This window comes from Thunnus thynnus, chromosome 17 (assembly GCF_963924715.1).
Source record: "Thunnus thynnus chromosome 17, fThuThy2.1, whole genome shotgun sequence".
NCBI lineage: Eukaryota > Metazoa > Chordata > Actinopteri > Scombriformes > Scombridae > Thunnus > Thunnus thynnus.
The window spans coordinates 24,149,979-24,168,969 of NC_089533.1; the positions used below are offsets into that span (position 1 = coordinate 24,149,979).

Sequence of the window (18,991 nt, forward strand, 5' to 3'; positions counted from 1 at the left end):
AATCAATTTATATAATATATTTCAGAATGGAAAAAGTTGCTGTTCATCTAAAGAACACATATGAGTCACGGAGAAACACATTTGGGTAGAAAATTACAACCAATAAAGTGACTGTGACAAGAAACATCAAATGAATAGATGAACAGATGAAAATAGTACATGTTGTAAATATTATTTTCAAAGAATCCCATTGGTCCGTCTCTCTTCGAGGGGCGGGGCGTGTGGACATAATAATGTGACAGAGGAAGCGTCTCTGCTGAACTGTGGATCAGATCATACTGACGTTATTCAATTAGTATTTTGCTCTCCAAATTTCTTCAAGGAAGCGGAAGCGCAGGTAAGTTTTTGTAAGGTGCAGTTAGTATTTGTTCTTCTCTTGGAGAAATACAGCTCGAAGACAGCAACGCTGCTTAGATAAAACTTGTGTAACTCTCCTTTAGCTCAGAGGCTAAAGCTGGTTAGCTTGTCAAGCCCAGGCTAAAAAATAAGTCTCACCTGCAGTAGACAGAGCTCAGGTTTCACTGCTTCTCTGTCGTGTATTTACCTTTATCACTCCGTTTTCATAAGTTGTCGCCTTAGGGATGATTTAATAGGTTATAGTTGTCAGTGACGTCTGAAATATATTATATGTGCTCTGCCTCTGCACCCTTATCTCATTCTTATCAGGACTGCTGCACATATGGAGCACCAGGCTGAACAGATACAAGACTTTATCTCTCTGGCCCTGTTCTTTAACGCTAATGTGCGTTAATTTCATGAAAATTGCCTGTAAACATAACTACTAACTGTAGTTAACATCTCAGAGAACCCAGCTGTAAAACATGGTTAAATTAAATGGATTATCAATCCTCTATATCTGTGATTGGTACTGTTTACACAGCTCTACCTCATGCAATCCCAAATACACTCACTTGCCAGTTTATTATGTACACCCAGATACAAACTAACACAGCATAATAAACAGCCCTGCAATAAATCCTTCATGAAGGTTCTAATGTTCAGTTTTTATTTAATCATTTTATAGAGGTGTTGATTTATTTTATGGTCATTTATTGTAATTTATGACATTTTGGAAAACAAAGGGAATATACAGTACCAGTCAAAAGTTTGGACACACTTTTTCATTCAAGAGAATGGGAAGGTATTCATGCTTATATTAACCTATAACACACAATTTAATGTAATAACAATGCGTTATGGTCATTTCCACCATTTGTCACCTTCATTAGATGGCAAAGTGATGGGTCACCACTTCGTTACTTTTATACATATTGGGTTTTAATAAGGACAAAAAAAGAAAAGAATGTTTAAAGGAGAAAAAGATTGATTTTGAAGTTATTATTATTTTTAATTATACAACAATGTCGGACCCTTAATTCTGTAAAGCCAATGTCAACAAAACACATGTATACTAACTGTGTATATCCTGTATGTCTGTTTGTAGTTTGCAGAGTGACACCATGGTAACAGAAGGGGATCCCACAGACCTGGTCAAAGTGTTACACCTCTTGGTGCTCTCTTTCACCTGGGGCATGCAGGTCTGGGTCTCCTTTATTGCAGGTATGAGGTGCACAAGATGAGCCATCATGGTTGGAAATATGCCTTCCTGTTTCAACACTGTATTTGATCTCTGACCCCTTTTCTTGATCCTGATGTCTGTGCCTGCAGGTTTTGCCTTGGTGTGGCAGGTAACTCTGCACACCTTTGGTCTGGTGCAGAGTAAACTATTCCCTGTATACTTCTACTGTCTGCTGGGCAGCAACTTTGTCAGCCTGGCTGTGTATGCTGTGTATCACCCCAGAGAGCTGCTGGACTCGCATGAAAGTGTGCAGGTCAAACATCACATTTACATATACAGTAACTGTAGCTGTTGTTAGAGTGACACTCTACACAAGTCTTATACACATATAAGACTTGGAAAGACAGATCTTTTTACTCAAAGTAAATCATCATCATGTTGTCTTCCAGTAAGGTTTCTTCTCTTCTTCTGCAGATGGCTCTGTACTTTGTGGCGTTGATCATGGCAGGTCTCAACGCCCAGTGGTTCGGCCCAGCAGCCACTGAGGTGATGTTCCAGATGAGGGAGGTGGAGAAGGAGCATGGCCTGGGGGACCAGATTGGCTTGGGCAGCCAGAAAGAGGGTTACACCAAGCTCAAAGAGCAGGACCCCAAGTACAGAGCCTACAAGAGCACGTTTGGCCGCTACCACGGGTTGTCCAACCTCTGCAACCTGATTGGGTTCATCTGCACTACAACTAATTTGATCTACACAGCTCTGAATTTATCCACCATTTAGAGAAGATTAGGTTTCAAGATTCAATTCATGAAAAATATCTTGCAGTCCATTTCTGATACAGCATTTCATATGTCATAGCGAAAATTATGTTAGGAGTCAAGAGGGCCAGCATACTGTACATGGACTTGAGTTGAAAATGCCCACGAATAAGTGAAAGTGATATTATGTAAGTTTAATTACAAAAAAATTTGCATCACTTTTGTTACCACTGATGGAGCTTCAGCTGTCTCAAGTGTCCTTATGAGTGACCCCCCCGCCCCCCAACCCCAAAAAATATTGCTCTTCACTTTTATCCGGCTGTCAATTTTTCTAAATACACAAGTAAAATTTATTCAAAAAACCTCAGGTCCCGTATGGGCAGTTTACTTGTATCACCAGCAGGGGGTGGTGTTTGGGCATATATTCAGGTATATTCAGAGACGGGTTTGTTGATCCATTGCTGAGCACAGCATAGCATACTGCAATTCATTTGTAAAATGTCATGTTTTAAGTTTAACTGCTGGACACAAGATATCTCCTACTTCAATGAAAAGTCCATTTGTGTAATTTGCATACTGGACTATGATCGGCTTCCAAACTAGTTGTCACAAAATCAACTTGAAACTGAGATTTAAGGTGAGCACAGAGACGCTTTCCCCCTTCAGAAGATGAGTGTAAAAACAGCCTTTTTGTGTCAAACTCTACACATACATCATTCTCCACAGTGAAGCTCAAACATCCAACTGAAGCAACAAGAAGAAAAACACATTTTTGAGTGGAGGGGGACTTTAAATTTGTCAACACTGTTGAATTAACACTGTGAATGGAAAATTAAACAGCATGCTTTTCATATTCTTACATGTACAACCAGTGTTATTTTTTCGTATTTGATACTATAGGTCTCTCTTTTTTGTTTTGTTTTTTCTACTCATGCAAAGAAAGAAAGAAACTCTCTGTTAAACCTAATAGATTCACACTGATGTGGATGAGTGATCCCAGACCCAACAGACGGTGCCTGGATTTGAAATCGGCAGGTTTTTAATGTAATTACCAGTGACGCACATCAGATTTTGAGAGCACCAGCCTTGAACGCAGAGAAGAGCTTTGCTGGCAAGCTAGAGGCCCTATTACAGCTACAACATCAGCACTAATGGATTATAATGGACTCATTTCAATATAAAAAGCAGGGACTGAAAGTAAAAGGATGTTTTCCCAAACGTAATTTATGTAGGCCTTTTTTAAGATGTTTCCTCCATCTGTGATCGTGAATTCAGTAATCATTTAATGAGGTTTGTTTTTATTTTTTCTTGCTTTCTAGCTAATAAAATATGCTCTGGTATAAACACAGAAAACGACCTCCAAACACAGTTTGTTTTATCAGGCTGACATTGTGTTAATGTGCCTTGATGTCCATTTAGATATTGTACAAGGAAGTTAGTCCAAGTGTCTCGAGGAAGGAGACCAAAAACCTGCTCTGAACCTCTCAGGGAATGCACTGGGTCTATAGCTGTCTCGTCAGATTGCCTGCTACAGCAACATGAGGAAATAAATCTTGTTTCACCAAAGAACAAGTTTATCTACTCATCTCTGCATGGCATGACTTACAGAAGCAAGAAGAAGTTTCAAGTGAAATTACTCATATACAGCTTGAGAAATGACAGGACTGTAAGAATAACTTCAAAAATGATATAACAATGTATATTATTTGGATTAGTAGAGTATGGACAGAAGGACCATGAAGAGAATGTTAACTGTTTAAAAATTCCTCAGCTATGGGTGTGCAAAGTAAAACATGAGGAAGTAGGGAAACAAAAGGAAGTGTTGAAGACTTGCACCAGACAAGTTCCACCATCCTCCCTCATTCCTGACCCACACAAGGAAATGAATTTGTGTCTATTTGTGTGCAAGAAAGAGATTCACTGCAGTCGTAACTTAGACTGCTGCCAGTTCAGGGCTTATTATTTGGAACTCTAGAGATACTGCAGAGCAGCCCTGCAGTAATATGTTGTGTTGAATTAATTATGAGCCAGAGTCTCAGGCAGCTTTATTCAATCATCTCTAATGTGGAAATGTGGACCTAATTTGCAATTGTCTGATCTAAGTGATGGATATGCACCTATACAGTATAAAAACACTGAGACCAAAAAAGAATGTGCAATTTATGAAAGGATTAGGCTGCTCAGTTTGATACAAGCACTAACACACAGAGACAAACACAACTCTGGTAGTGATAATGTAACTTGTACCAAAAAAAACCCAAAACTACCAAAGCACATAATGAAACCAAGAGTGAGCACTGAAGACCATGCACTGTGAGTGCCACACCTATAAGAGACTGTAAAGGTATTTGACAATGATGTAACATGAGAGAAAAATACCATAATTCACAGTTGAATGACATCTATACTTTAAAGTAGCAACAGAGACTTTGTAGGAATATTATAAAAGAGAAAAATAACATGTACACTTTTTCCTCCTGACACCGACTCTGATACTTCTGATCCCAAATTCAAAATCTGTAAAGCTCACTGTGGGGAACTTATTGCGATTATCTTCATGTAAGGTAACATGAGACCATTTTTGTGGTGCTAAAAACTGAGTTACCAGTCTGCTGTGACTAATGAATGTATGACATTGACATTGACAAAGATAAAAACTGGATCGTTGAATCCCTAACATACACAACACAATACACAACTTAAAGTCCTTATAAGCAAAGCTGGATTCCATGTGGGGTCTGCATTGAAATTAGTTTGTGGTAATAAAATTTACTGAATTTTATTGGGTTTGTTTGGTAACACACTAAAGCACAATATACTTAGGTTAAACTGAAATGATAAGAGCGTCAAGGTGGCTCCTGCATTCTTAATCATTATGTGCTGGACCATTTCTTGGCTGGACACAGTCACTTCCTGGAGTCTTCACCGTGAGACTCCAGAAAGTTACTACACCCAATAATGTATCATTTTTACACATTGCCTTTTTACAAATTAAGAAACGAGATATAACATGCTAATTGGTGCTGGTGGATAGATTTTGTTACCTTTGGACAGAGCCAGGCTTGCTGTTTCCCCTGTTCTCAGTGTTTGTACTAAGCTAAGCCATCCAGCTGCTGGCTGTGGCCTATCTTACACACATAAGAGTGGTATCACTCTTTTCATCTAACTCTTTGTAACAAAAGCAGTCATGCATATTACCCTAAATGTTGAAGTACTCCTTCAAACATAACAGGTTATGTATGCAACTGGGAGGAATGGGGGGTCAGTAGGGGCCCACTGCTCATTTTAGCCCCAAGGCTCCCTGACAGGTTAACCCTGCCCTGCTGATATGGATGGAATATTAGTATAGGAGGGAACTGGAGAGAAAAAATATTATAAAGCTGCTGTAAGATAGAAACTGAGTCTTACAAACAAAAGTTTCTATAGATCATTACTGAAAAATTAAGCTATAATGATACCATAAAAGAAAGATGTATTCCTCACTTCCCAACAAAACCCTAAAGATGTGAATATTGGAAAATAAATATAACCACTAGAAAGTACTGAATGGCCTGTATCTCCTGTAGTGATATTATAAAGCTGTCTCTGTAAGGTGTGTGCGTTGATGTGGTGCCCGCGCGCTCACGTGCGCACGCACGAGGGACAACCCTCTCCACCAGCAGCGTCATGTAGCTGTCGGCTGCTCAAGTGCGGTGTCCGCATTAACTCTGTGACAGACAGAGGAGCTCCAGCACCGACAGCGTCAGCTTTGTACACAACCGAGATCCGGGAGCAGCTCCAGCCCGTGAAACGGCGAACAACGAAACGGGAAATAAGTAGCCTGTCGAGGAAGGAAGGCACCTCGGCTGCTGGTGCTGTTGCTGCAGCAGAAAGGTGCACTTTGTTAGCTATACTTTTATAAGCTTCATAACCCGGCCGGCATCTCACCGCCGGACAGAAGATATCACCGTATCAGAGAGAGGCGAAAGGGAACCCAGTTGGACGTTTGTTCTCTTCCGCAAAAAAGGTAAGTTTCTTTAAGTTTCTGAGTCCAGTATGTGTGTGTTTTTTTTCCTGCTTCATATTTCCCTCATGCCTTGGTGCTATTTGGAGCACCCTCACTCAAAATAAAGTGACTCGTTGCCTTTTTTAAATTGTTGTGTGTTTGTGTGTTTAACTGAATAGGTTGATCCCCACGAAAATATAGCTAACGGGTTTTTATTTTTTAGGTCTGTTTTTGTTCGACACACAACTGTTGCATGATGTAAGCATATTTGGCATATAGTGTTGTGTCATTAGTAACTTTCCAATATCGAAATAATGTCCAATCCTTTTGATTCTCATCTATTTTCGCGTCCAGCCCTTCCCCTAATGAGAGAACAGATGTGACAGCTGCCAACTAATCAATAGTGGTTATTTCCTGTTGGTCAGGCAGCCTGCTGGCTCCTGGCTCAGCAAACAGTGCCAGCTAAAGGACCTGCATGGCTGCACCATCATCCGGCCCTGGTCACCACAATGGCCTGTATTTGTTTTACTGAGATAATGCCACTCTCATGTGCCATAAAGAAGCTCCCATTCTCATCCGTGCTGCAGCTCAGTAGATGGCTTCACCACACGGAGGATGACTGTCCTGGTAATAATATCATGGCAGGTGCTGATGTGGAACACTGTGATGTGGTCAGGCTGTTTTGTTTGTGAAATGTTTGTTGCCTCATGTTGCTCTACACACGACATACTACAACTGACTGCAATTAGAAAAGCCTTCTTCCTTCACATGCTGTGTCTTGACAGTAATTTACATACCAAGAGGGAACTTGACACCACAGAATTAAGCAACGCAGTTACAGGAAATACTATATAAAGTAATTTATGTAACATGTTTATGAATAAAAACATACATATAAAAGGAGAAGATAGAGAAGAAGGTAGAATCAGCAAACAGACTGTATGTGTCGACTTATTTGCCTTCAGACATCTAGACCTCCACAGTAAACATGAAGCACATGTGACTGGGTTTACCTCAGGCTTAGGCTGAGCTGATGGGAAAGTTGGAGTAAGAAAATAATAAAAGTTAAGTGTGGTTGGATCCATGCTATGGGATCTATAAGTACGCAAAAAATGTCCCCTCGGAGACCCTCACACAGCACAGGCGTCATGTGATTTGGGATTTCACAGCCAATGTCTTTAAGGATTAGAGAGACTTGAGAGTTACGACTTTTATGTAATGCCCAGAGAACACTTCTAAGTCTGAAGAGAACGTATTTATGGGGCATTTACTTAGGCTTCAGATTGAGCTGTGAAGTGAAGTTGTGAAAGAGCATTGTGTTTTCCCATTGTCTGTAAAGCGGCGTTCATTGCAACATCAACCAGCACACAAGGTTGCACTGGCTGGAGTTTGTAGAAAGTGTGTGCCTCATGCCACAGCTCCCTTGATATTTTCTTTATTTTATTTTCTGCAATGATTAATCGACTGACAGAGAATCAATCAGCAAATATTTTGATAATTGAACAATCGTCTTTTTTCTGTTAAAAAAAAAAGCAAAACATTTGCTGGTTGAAGCTTCTTGAATGTGTGGATTCATCACCATTTCTGGTAGGGCTGTAGTCTGCTGATGGACTGGTCGATTAGTTGGTCGATATGCTCTCGTCCGACTAAATTCTCATTGGTCGAATAATCTCTGTGTTATTTTCATAAGGAGAAAAGTGCTACATCAATAGCTTTCCAGGAGTAATCCATTATTTCCTGCGGCGGGAGGGACAGACTAACAAATTATCTGTGAAAACGGGTACAAAAGGTTAGTAGTAAGTTGTCAGTCTGGCAGTAAATGTACAGTACAGACTATAGTGTGTCAGTTAATAAATGCTAAAAAGTCACGTCTGTTGTTTCCCCAAATGCTGGAAAAGTAAAGGGGGTTAGCTCCAAAGTTAGCAACAATGGGTTAGCATAACCTGAAGACACAAAACAGAGAAATACAGAACAGAGAAATGTGTGACTGCCAAGTTTACTATGCACACTATCCCCCCCCCCCCAAATTAGTTGAAGATTATGTACTACTTTAGTCGACCAAGATTTTCTTTGGTTGACTGCAGCCCTAATTTCTGGCTGTAATGGTTTCATCAGAGAGCAGCAAACTAAGTAACATCAATTATTTTAAATCATTTTTTAAATTGACACACAACTGTATACAAAACTAAGCCACCAGTGTATGTATGGAGCGAGTACTCACTCTCTCATACACTGGCACTGTAAGTATTGTGAGAGTAAACACGTGTACACACAGTAAACCATTTTGCCAGGCTTGCCAGGCTCAGTAATGAGCTTCCTCTCCTCCTCTTTTTTTCCACCGCCCTTGGTGTTAGTGTGATTGATATCTCTTTCCTGCTCTGGAGACCTCCATCTGGCCAGTTAAAAGCTGAGCGAAGTCACTGCCTTGACCACTAATGGGTCTTGCCGGCAGCTGAGTCCTAGTCTGGTCTCCACGGAGACGAGACTCACCAGAGAGAGGCAGGGCTGAGCCGCATCGATTGATCAGTTGTGTGTTTGTGTGTGTGTGTGTGTGTTTGTGTGTTCGGAGGGGATAGACATGGCCAAGTCTCCTTTTCACACCCTGTGCTGTGCAGCTGCTCTCCCTCCTCCCTCTGTTTGGATGACAGACACTGAAAGGCGTAATGTCAGGTAATCTCATACCTGCCCTCAGGAGAGATTACGCTGAGATGAATGGGTATAATGAAGCAGGTGGACAGATGGCAGAGCTTCCCGTCATTTAAGAGCACAAATGTTAGCCATTCTAAACGTTATCTCAGTGTTATCTTTTTCATTTCGATGACAAACCCTTTAATGGAGTTGCAACAGGATTACAGTAATCACAAACAGATTTCACTCACATCTGCCTCTGCTTTGATTCAATAGTAGAAAAGTAACAACTACACTTTGTAACTTCTGTAATATTCCAATAAGTAGAGCATGTTTCATTCTAGCGCTGAAGTGATTAGTTGATTAGCTCAAGAGAAAATGAATCTGCAGCTATTCTTATAATCCTACACTAGTTCAAATCATTTTTCAATATTTGCATGTTTTAACTTTCAAATGTGAGAACTTGCTGCTTTTCTTTGTTCAGTATTAAAGTCAGTTGGATATCTTTGGGTTTTAGAGTGTTGGTTGGACTGAAAAAAGACTTATGGGAATTGTGATGGCATTTTTCACTATTTTCTGATGTCTTATAGTTTTGTGTTATATATATTTTATAAGAAAAGAAGCAGATTAATCTATAACAGCTGCAACAAGTAATTGATTCATCGATTAGGTGGTAGAGAGAAAATATGGGCAAGAATTTTGATAATTGATTAATCGCTTTGAATCGTTTTTCAGGAAAAAATGCTAAAATTCTGGTTCCAGCGTCTTAAATGTGAATATTTTCAGATTTCTTTAGTCCTCTATGATAGTAAACTGAATATCTTTTGGTTGTGAACTGTTGGTCGGGACAAAACAAGATATTTTAGGTTGCTTTTTCAATCTTTGGGTTTGAGATTGTCTGTCGGACTACAAAAGCAATTTAAAGATGTCAGTTTGGATTTATGGATAGAGTAGTGATGGGTGTTTTCCACTATTTACTGACATTTTATAGAAGAATGATCTTTGTATGTATGACGACCTCCTGACCGATGTTCCACACTGAGGTCACATGATATCTAAGTCACTTCCATTTGCTGATGATGACAGTAAAAAGCCATTTAAAGCTTCATCAAAGCTAGTAAACTAATAATTGTTGCAGCTCTAATTGATTCTAAGCAGCATCAGCTATGCTCAGAGACCAGTTGCACTCATGGTGCTACAAGATGACATTTTAACACCGGCTTGTCCTTCTCCTCCTTCTCTAGATGGCATCAAACGACTCGCGGCTCCAGCAGCAGCCGTCCCAAAAGGACGCAGCCGACCAGAACTTTGACTACATGTTCAAGCTGTTGATCATTGGCAACAGCAGCGTGGGCAAAACCTCCTTCCTTTTCCGCTACGCAGACGACTCCTTCACCTCTGCGTTCGTCAGCACCGTGGGCATCGACTTCAAAGTCAAGACGGTCTTCCGCAACGACAAGAGGATCAAACTGCAGATCTGGGTGAGTGGATTAAAGATGCTATAAGTTTGATTTCTGCCATTTGTAACAGGCAAACTAGAGAGCGTAAACAAAGTGGATGCTGCCTTCCCCTCAAGATTTTATTGCTTTAGCTGTACATAAAGACAACAGGGAGATAAACAAACAAGTGGAATGCTTGTTAGCACCAGGACGTTTTTTCCAGTCAACATTTCGGACAGCTGAAAGGTTACCAGAAGACCTGTGGGTTTCACCATTGTGCAGGTTTAGCCTGTAAATTGTGCAAGCGTAAAGAAAGCATGACTTCCTCATAGTTTCAAACACATATTTACTCCCTACACTTATCTGGCATCTACTAAGAGTTCACACGATGTATCAAGCTGTGAAGGTGTGAAGTTTCCAGACATGAGAACTGTGTTCAACTATTTAAATTATCTACGGAAAACAAAAATCACTCCTGATGCTTCTGGCAGCTCTTGGGTTTCTCATTACTGTGATTTCTGTGATTTGTCCTGATCTGATGGGAACATTTCTCAACTCCACGTTCTTCGTTAATCATATGATTGGCATTTAATTATGTTGTGAGGAAAATTTCATCACTAAGAAATGAGGTTTCACTCCGCCTCATTTAATACTTCCAGATTTGGAGATGTTTTGCTCCTTATTAAAAAATATGGTTGAATTTATGGTTTTGGGATTTAGATAATAATCTGCCCCCGCCCCCCCCCCCCCCCCAAATGTCACCATGAGGTATTTAAAAGATGTATCCTTCCTTCCTGTGTTATGTTTATCACCCACAATAACTTGTGAAGATATTGTTATTGCAGGAAGATTATTATGATAGAGCCCTTTCAGGACCTGTTATATAATACAAAAGCAATGCTGTACATATTAAGTTGGTGTAGCTCACATATTCATATTTGTTTTGTTGAGACAGGCTGGTGACATCTTGGATATTATTGGAGCTGCAATTTGTTGAGTTGTGAAGCCTCGCATATCTTTCAGTTAGTATTGATGGTCTACTTGAGACTGCTGTTCCTCTTTCATGCAGTTTTTCATCTCTGTGTAGCGTATGTGGTCATGATTTTTGAAAACTTATCAGTGGCACATTTCATGAGTTTGTAGCTGTTGTGACCGACGCTGCGCCAAAGCAAGCAGCAGGTACCGTTATTCACAAAGTCAGTTAAAAAGGCTTCTTTACAAAATTTTGGGATGTCAGTTTAAAAGACATGGGCAGGTAGGGAGAGTGTAACAAAAAGACAGACATGAGTTGCATTATGGGAAATGTGGGATGCAGCATTTTTTTCAACTAGGGACAGAAAGTCAGGATATCTGTAGCTTCGATGTCTTTCTTCTGTTTTTGGATGTTTTTGTTGCGAGTTCCTCAGCTTTCTAGCGGTGCAGCACTTGAAGCACACCTTTAAGTTCATTTTATTTTATATATAACATAAAGATGTAGAGAGGCTAGATACAAGCCGCCTGAACTTTCGATGCACCAAACAACCTCGGCCATCACTGACTGAAAAACACTAACAAACCATGGCCCAAGAATTCCACTCCTCTTAAACAATCTGACTGAAATATTGTACATTGCATTCCTCACAGTACACTACGAATCCTATTGATATACGTTGTTAAGGCTGTTCAAACAGATGATTCATTTGAACCAACAATGTGTGAGCCACTGTATGATACACACAAGTTGACCAAGATGAATCAGCAGCAGAGGAGCCAACACCAAAACACACACACTCAGTCACTTACCTGACCAAACATGTGTTTCTATTAAATGACATGCAGCATTAGCAGTGTGTGTGTGTGTGTGTGTGTGTGTGTGTGTGTGTGTGTGTGTGTGAGATATTCTGAGAGCTGAGGAGGGTGTAAGTATTAACTGTAGCGACTGTATAATATGTGTTAGATAATTATGTGATTAGTAGGCTTTTGAGAAGGTGGGCCGACTTGTGTTGCCTGGGCTTGACGTAACTGCTGACGGTGCTGTTTAATGACACAGAGACCTGGTATTTCCTAAGCTCAGGAAGCAGAGGAAGTTCCCTATCAGCATCCGACGGAGACATAATGAAGATATACAGCAGCACTAGAGTAGCAGTGTATTTAAAGGGTGTGGGAGCGGTAGGCATGTCCAAGTACAAGTCCTCCTTTGTGAAGTGCGGTGTTAATAATCAACTCTGTGAAGTTTCCTCACTGTTAAATTCATGTTAACTGGCACTGAGCAGCATCTGTAAGAGATTTCACTCAGTTCTTAGACAAAGAGTATTGTTGATGATCTCACTCTGCCAGCTGCTAGCTTGTGTATCATGGAAACAAGCTAGCCTGATAACACACCACATGGCCCTCGCACCGGAGAGATTCGTAGAGCACATGTACGATGTCGACACGCTGCATACACACATTGTTTACATCCCTCCTTTTTTTGTGTCATGGAAATATGTTTCTGATCTTTGAGCAAACACACACACACACACACCTTTCGCACACTTAAAACACAGCCACACATATGTTGTGTGTGTGTGTGGTCACCCGGGGATGATATCCTGTGTGTGGCACTGCTTTGTGTTGGCAAGCCAATAAAAATAACCCAGGTGACGCTTGTTTAAAGAACAGGGTCCCGGTGACGTCTCAGTCCTCCTGAGCATGCAGGAGCCTGATTTAAACCCCTCCCTCTCTATCAACATGCATATACACGTGAGAGAGCAGCTTTTGTTTTCTGGCTGGGGTTGATTGTAGTAACCCTGGAGACCGTCTATTTGGTTAGACGTCCCATTACGCTGCCAAATATTTGATCATCTCTGCCTGCATGAGATAAAGATGGACCTGGAATATTTCAAAGTCAAAAGTAACCCCTGACAGAAAGCAGATTGTGGTTTTATTGGAAAGAATGAAAGAATATACCATCTCTCTGATGCTGCCTCTGATAGAGGGATTTATGCAACAGGCTGCCCTCCCTGCCCTGTCCATTTTGTAAAGTGAGAAGGATCATTTGGGTCGACCACCCGGAGCTGTCCTGGCTGAAATGGAACATTCATAACCCTCAATGGCCTCTGGTTACCTGGACAACTCACTCCTCCTCCTCCTCGTCTTCACTGTGAGGAAAACATCAGACAAACACATAGGCCTTCGATGCAAATGAAGGACTCAGACAGGTTACTAAGTAACAGTGAGAGTGGAGGGGATTTACTCCACCACCTCTGTCTACCTGTTTGATCTTTTTGCTCTGAGCTTCTACTATAAACTATATACTGTAACATCTACCAGATGCTTCAGACAAACGGGTCGCTCACTGTGGCCGGGAGGCAGCGTTGGCCAAACCTCCTCTGTCTCTGTGACGCTCACTTTTTTGTTATCTGTGTGTCTCTTCTGGTTATTGATGCAAGCCAGAAGTCCTGGTTTGATGAGAAATGATTGTGGTGGGAGCTCATATCTAAATGCCCTCTTCTGGCAGATTGTGTGAAGTAGAGCAAGAGGCATTTTGATGTGGTAATGAAGCTGAGTGCTTTGGGAGGAGAGGAATGAAAAGAGGTTTCGCAGAGTGCAATCTTACCTTGATCTATCCTTTTATTTCCCAGCACACAGGATTCCTAACTTTTTTGTGTACTTTTTATGTTTTTTACCTTCTACAAATGAAACCAGATACAAACCTGAGTTTCATAACGCAAATTACTTATTACAAGCTTCTCATCATGAATAGTAATACGGGAATAAATTGTCAGTCAAAATTTCAAAATGTCAGTTTGCCTCCCCACCATTACCATTCATTAACTAGACCACCCTTTACACCCATGTTCAGTGTAAAATAACTGTCCATCTACATTCTGACAGATGTTTTTGCATTATACAGCTGTACTGGAGTAGACCACTCACTCTAATAGCTAGCTGTTGAATTTGCTCCACACTGACTGTGTCAAAGGCAACTCAAAGCTGCAGCTAAAGGCCATAATTTGGACAATATTGCCCCCTTATGGTGTAAAATGATTAGTATAATGATCACAGAGGAATTTATGATTTTTCTTTTTTTTAATTATATTACATATATTACAAAGGATGTAAATTGTGTGTGAACTGTTGTATAGAAATATATTAATGTGTATGTGTGTAAATGCAGGACACGGCAGGGCAAGAGCGCTACCGCACCATCACCACAGCCTACTACAGAGGAGCCATGGGCTTCCTGCTCATGTATGACATCACCAACCAGGACTCCTTCAACGCAGTTCAGGACTGGTGAGTTTCTGTTGATAGCAACACCAGGAGCTTATGTTTTTGGTCCCGTTTCAGTCAGTTAGAACATCTCAACAACTTCTAAAGAGCTGAATGAAAGTTGGTGTAATGCCACAGGCCAGGGAAGAAGTAATAACCTTTTGGTGTGGATATTGCCACCTTGTGGTCATTTATGGAGCACTTTTGCTCATCAGTCTGGAAGTGTGAGATATACAAGCAAGCAGCCTGTTAATTTCTTGGATTCCTTGTTCCATCATGTATCTATTCTTACAGGCCATGTCCATTTCTTTCAACACAACTTTTTTTTATTCTTTTTTTTCATCACCTTCCTTCACCATATGTAAACATAAGATATTTGGATGACCTTGAATACAAATATGTTTATTTGCTTTATGGTATTTAAAACCATTTTCCAATAACTGGTTAAAGGAATGACCAATTTAACAGAAATTGCCATAGATCTTGAACACACCATAGCACTACAGGAACTTTATCAATACAAGTGTTGACCGCACTTATGCTTTATTACCATGTATACAAAAAAGGATCTGATTTGTTGGATCCTTAATAGCTTTACAGATCCAACATACATTTTTTATACTTTTCACTGCTTTGATTCATGTAGACTGTGGAACTAACTCTGTGTCTGTCCTGCAGGGCGACGCAGATCAAGACATACTCATGGGACAACGCTCAGGTGATCCTAGTCGGCAACAAGTGTGACCTGGAGGACGACAGGCTCGTTCCCACAGAGGACGGCCAGCGTCTGGCAGAGGATCTAGGTAAAAACTCTCTCACGTGCTCAGTATTACTCGTCTTTTTGTAAAACTGTTACCTGTGTGCGTATACAGTATATATTTGATTGTAATAATAAATTAAGTGAAATCACGTTCTGCCACCTGTGTGCCATTGCACCTCCTCAGGTTTCCAGTTCTTCGAGGCCAGCGCTAAGGACAACATCAACGTCAAGCAGGTGTTTGAGCGTCTAGTGGACGTCATCTGTGAGAAGATGAACGAGAGCATGGAGGGAGACGCCAACCTCGTGTCCAACCACAGGAACCAGGGCCTTAAAGACTTGCCTTCAGAGAACCATGGGGGCTGTGCTTGCTAAACCATCTGCCTTCTTACCAAGTCACCCAACATACACACACATACACATACTGATACTCATACATAAAGACCAACTCCTGCTCTGTGCCTCAACCATGGAAAGTGCTGAGCCTTTTCCTCTCTCTTTACTGCAGCCAAACACAGCCCAGCACAGACCAAAGGACAGCTAGCTGAGATAATCATCATTAGCTCTGTCAGACCCCTCTGCTCTCCTGCTTCTCTTTCTTTTCCCTTAAAGAGGCCCACTCTGTGTCTGTGATCTTGACCCATCAGCTCTGTGGTGGGCTGATAGTCCACTGAAGCCTGCCCTGTGCTCTGTCCACCCCCACATCAACCACTTTGACCACTGCTGCGCTATTAGCATTTTACATTTACTGTACTTGAAACATTTGTTCAGTGGCTTTCATTTTCTGAGCCAAATATTTGTGCAGATAGCTTGAAGCTAGTGATGCCAAATGTGATGGAGACACAACATGTGTTGTTTGGCATTCAATGTTCTGTTTGAAATTCATACATATGCTTGACTTTCTATGAGCCTATGAGCCTTGAAAAACCAGACTACATGTCGTTAGCTCAGCATTTGCTAGGAGACATACATAAGATTTGATTGTTGCTACTGAACCTCATGAACAGCTATTTAAATGTGTGATACTGTAGATACAAAATCAATAACGTTTCCTCCTATATCTCTTTGTCTCAGATGTGTTCAGAAAGTGATTCTGGGTTGGTAGATTGTAGAAAATTCCACAACACCTCCAAAGCATCTGCCAAAAGACCGATGACAGTTCAAAAACCGGTGTGCTTGTCCAATCATACAGTCATTCATGCTCATAACTGATTGAAGGAGAGAGGAATAAACCATTTTTGTACAGCCTACTTGAAATAATATAAGTCTCAAACAAAGGCATGAGCTTTGCAAGGCTTAAAGGAATATTTTCATTACATATTTTGGGACATCCACTTATTTGCTTTCTTGCAAGAGTTGGATGATTAATACCATGCTCATATTTGTACTGTAAATGTGAAACTATTGCCAGCAACCACTTTGCTTATCTTAGCACAAAGACTTTGTTTTTTGTACAGATTAAACAAACAAGTTATTACAAGCTAGGGAGCTTTAGAAGTGCTGGTAGGTAGATTTTGTTATTGTTGGACAGAGCCAGGCTAGCTGTTTCCCCCTGTTTCAAGTCTTTATGCTAAGCTAAGCTAACTGACTACTGGCAATAGCTGTATATTTACAGTGCAGACATGAAAGTGGTATCAATCTTCTCATCTAACTCTTGGCAAAAAATAGTATTTTCCAAATTGTGGAACTATTCCTCAAACAGAAATCAAAACACATGTTGAGTTTACAATCAGAATTCAAATGCCTCTAAATTCCTCTAAATATGGTCATATCAGTACAGCACAGCCAAATGAAATTCACTTGTGAGAAGAACTGTGAGCCTTCATGTTGTTGTTTTTGGGGTTAAACTTTGTGAGGTCAGGTGATGATAATGACTTTTCTCCTCTAAATAATTTCTCAGTTGTAAAATTCCGAGGTACACATCTCATCATTCATCACTTATATATTTAAAGCATCAAGTACGTCACTCAAGATGTTAAAGAAAACCAACTAGATATAATAATTAATACTCATGTTGTATTCTGAATCTTGATGCCAGTCTTGTATTGCACTTTGCCTCCCTCAGTGCTTCTCGGCGGCCTTTTCTCGTGCACTGATGCTGAAAGAACAGGAGGGGTAGGGTAATGATAAATGTCGCCTGTGTGCTTGTGTGAGGAAGTCGTTAAACACTGGTGACACTTGGATTCGTCACATGACCTGCCCCACGGCATGTCCTCACTCACCCCTTTGTGCTGCTCTTTCTTAAATGCCTTGCTCTTTCTCACACACACACACCCATGCTTTCACCGTGATACACACAACACACACACACACACACACACACGCTGCTCCTCTAAGTGCAGCATTGCAAAACAGCTGGAATGGGAAATTTACTATGCTTAAAAGTTGAGTTTTACAAAGTAGTCAATTATCTTCTTTTTTTTTGTTACTGACATGATGACTATTGTGTGGAAATGCAGCACATTGTGTGTGTGTGTGTGTGTGTGTGTGTGTTTATACTCAGAAAGGGAAGAACACTGAACTCTGAGAAGCATACTTCTAGGCCTCTGTTAGCACTATCAGGAGAACTTGTTGCAGAATGTTAAAAACAAAAACAACAACTTTGTGTCACTTTATATCCCATTACTGTAATATCTGTCATCTTTTCACTGAAGTGAATAAAATGAAGTTTTTATTTTCATTCCACAGTATGTTATGTTTGCCAACAGTTGAACTGTACATTCAATCATTTTTGTTGCTCCATTATACCATTTTTGACATTTCAGTATTGAACGGTCAAACTGAAAACTGTGTCCTGAAATTGAAAAGGCTGGGGTGACTTTGGATTGCTCCACAAATCAGGAATTCCAAAAACTTACTAAAAGACATTTTTTATTTTTATTTTCTCTAATTGTCATTTTTTACAGTGCCATTTTCGACCATCACTGTCCATGTGCAGGCTACTGCCTGTCAGTTAGTCAACCACCTGTATGATAGCAGCCTCACGTTGCCATGCCAAAGCCCATCGTTCCACACAGCTCTGGGGTTTGGTCACAACTGGTGGTCACCTCAGTCCCTCCCTGCTGTTGTATAAGCCTGTGGTCAGTTATCTCTCCTGTCAGTGTGTGCTGCTGAATAGTGATATAGTTTAACAGTTATCAGATATATCATCTCATCTGCAACACAATGAGCTTTGATGCAGGGCTCTAACATGAGGAGGTTGTGTGCACGGCTGGACTAAGGTCACTGACTCATAACACTACATTTGTATTACATGTATAATGTACTGTGCAGTTTTGCAATGTATTTGAAAATAATGCGGCATTGTTTCTGTGATGGTTTCACTAAAGGAGCTTACAGTGGTGGCTGCTGCTTGAATACACGTTGAACGTCCAGTATCTGCCATGTGCGTTGTAGAAAAACTACTGACTCAAATAAGTTTGTAGCATCTAGAGCAGTTAGTCAGAGATGTGTTCTTTCTTTCTTATGTTTATGGTTTCTTTGTTTTCATGTGTTGCATTCCTGAATGGTAGCTTTCTAAAAGATGGGAGATTAGACACGTGATCCCTTTATTTTAGGTTCTGAATGTGTTGGATGGAAGTTTTGTTAAAAACTGCATATAAACAAGAATACATTTAATATGTTGAAATGTGTATATGAAAATAAAGAATATATTCATTACAAAAAGGAGAGCAT

At 40.5% G+C, this 18,991-nt stretch overlaps 2 protein-coding genes across 3 annotated transcripts; both read left to right on the forward strand.

Moving 5' to 3' along the window:
- Positions 1 to 196: 196 nt before the first annotated feature.
- Positions 197 to 3,133, forward strand: tmem205 (transmembrane protein 205). 2 transcript variants are annotated; one of them, XM_067570259.1, is made up of 4 exons: positions 197 to 337; positions 1,445 to 1,560; positions 1,669 to 1,832; positions 1,994 to 3,133. In XM_067570259.1, the coding sequence occupies exons 2-4, from the start codon at positions 1,461 to 1,463 to the stop codon at positions 2,294 to 2,296; spliced, it is 567 nt and encodes a 188-aa protein (XP_067426360.1). In that variant the 5' UTR covers positions 197 to 337; positions 1,445 to 1,460; the 3' UTR covers positions 2,297 to 3,133. The 2 variants fall into 2 exon arrangements, with proteins under 2 accessions (XP_067426360.1, XP_067426361.1); XM_067570260.1 differs by having other exon boundaries at positions 198 to 337; positions 1,452 to 1,560.
- Positions 3,134 to 5,902: 2,769 nt separating this feature from the next.
- rab3db (RAB3D, member RAS oncogene family, b) lies at positions 5,903 to 17,996 on the forward strand. Its single transcript, XM_067616282.1, has 5 exons — positions 5,903 to 6,280; positions 10,132 to 10,368; positions 14,465 to 14,583; positions 15,238 to 15,362; positions 15,504 to 17,996. The coding sequence occupies exons 2-5, from the start codon at positions 10,132 to 10,134 to the stop codon at positions 15,689 to 15,691; spliced, it is 669 nt and encodes a 222-aa protein (XP_067472383.1). The 5' UTR covers positions 5,903 to 6,280; the 3' UTR covers positions 15,692 to 17,996.
- Positions 17,997 to 18,991: the final 995 nt, after the last annotated feature.

Coding starts and splice junctions, on each gene's coding strand:
- tmem205 (XM_067570259.1), top strand. CDS start 1,461: ATGGTAACAGAAGGGGATCCCACAGACCTGGTCAAAGTGTTACACCTC. Junction 1,561..1,668: donor CTGGGTCTCCTTTATTGCAG/GTATGAGGTGCA, acceptor CTGTGCCTGCAG/GTTTTGCCTTGGTGTGGCAG. Junction 1,833..1,993: donor ACTCGCATGAAAGTGTGCAG/GTCAAACATCAC, acceptor CTTCTTCTGCAG/ATGGCTCTGTACTTTGTGGC.
- rab3db (XM_067616282.1), top strand. CDS start 10,132: ATGGCATCAAACGACTCGCGGCTCCAGCAGCAGCCGTCCCAAAAGGAC. Junction 14,584..15,237: donor TTCAACGCAGTTCAGGACTG/GTGAGTTTCTGT, acceptor TCTGTCCTGCAG/GGCGACGCAGATCAAGACAT. Junction 15,363..15,503: donor GCGTCTGGCAGAGGATCTAG/GTAAAAACTCTC, acceptor GCACCTCCTCAG/GTTTCCAGTTCTTCGAGGCC.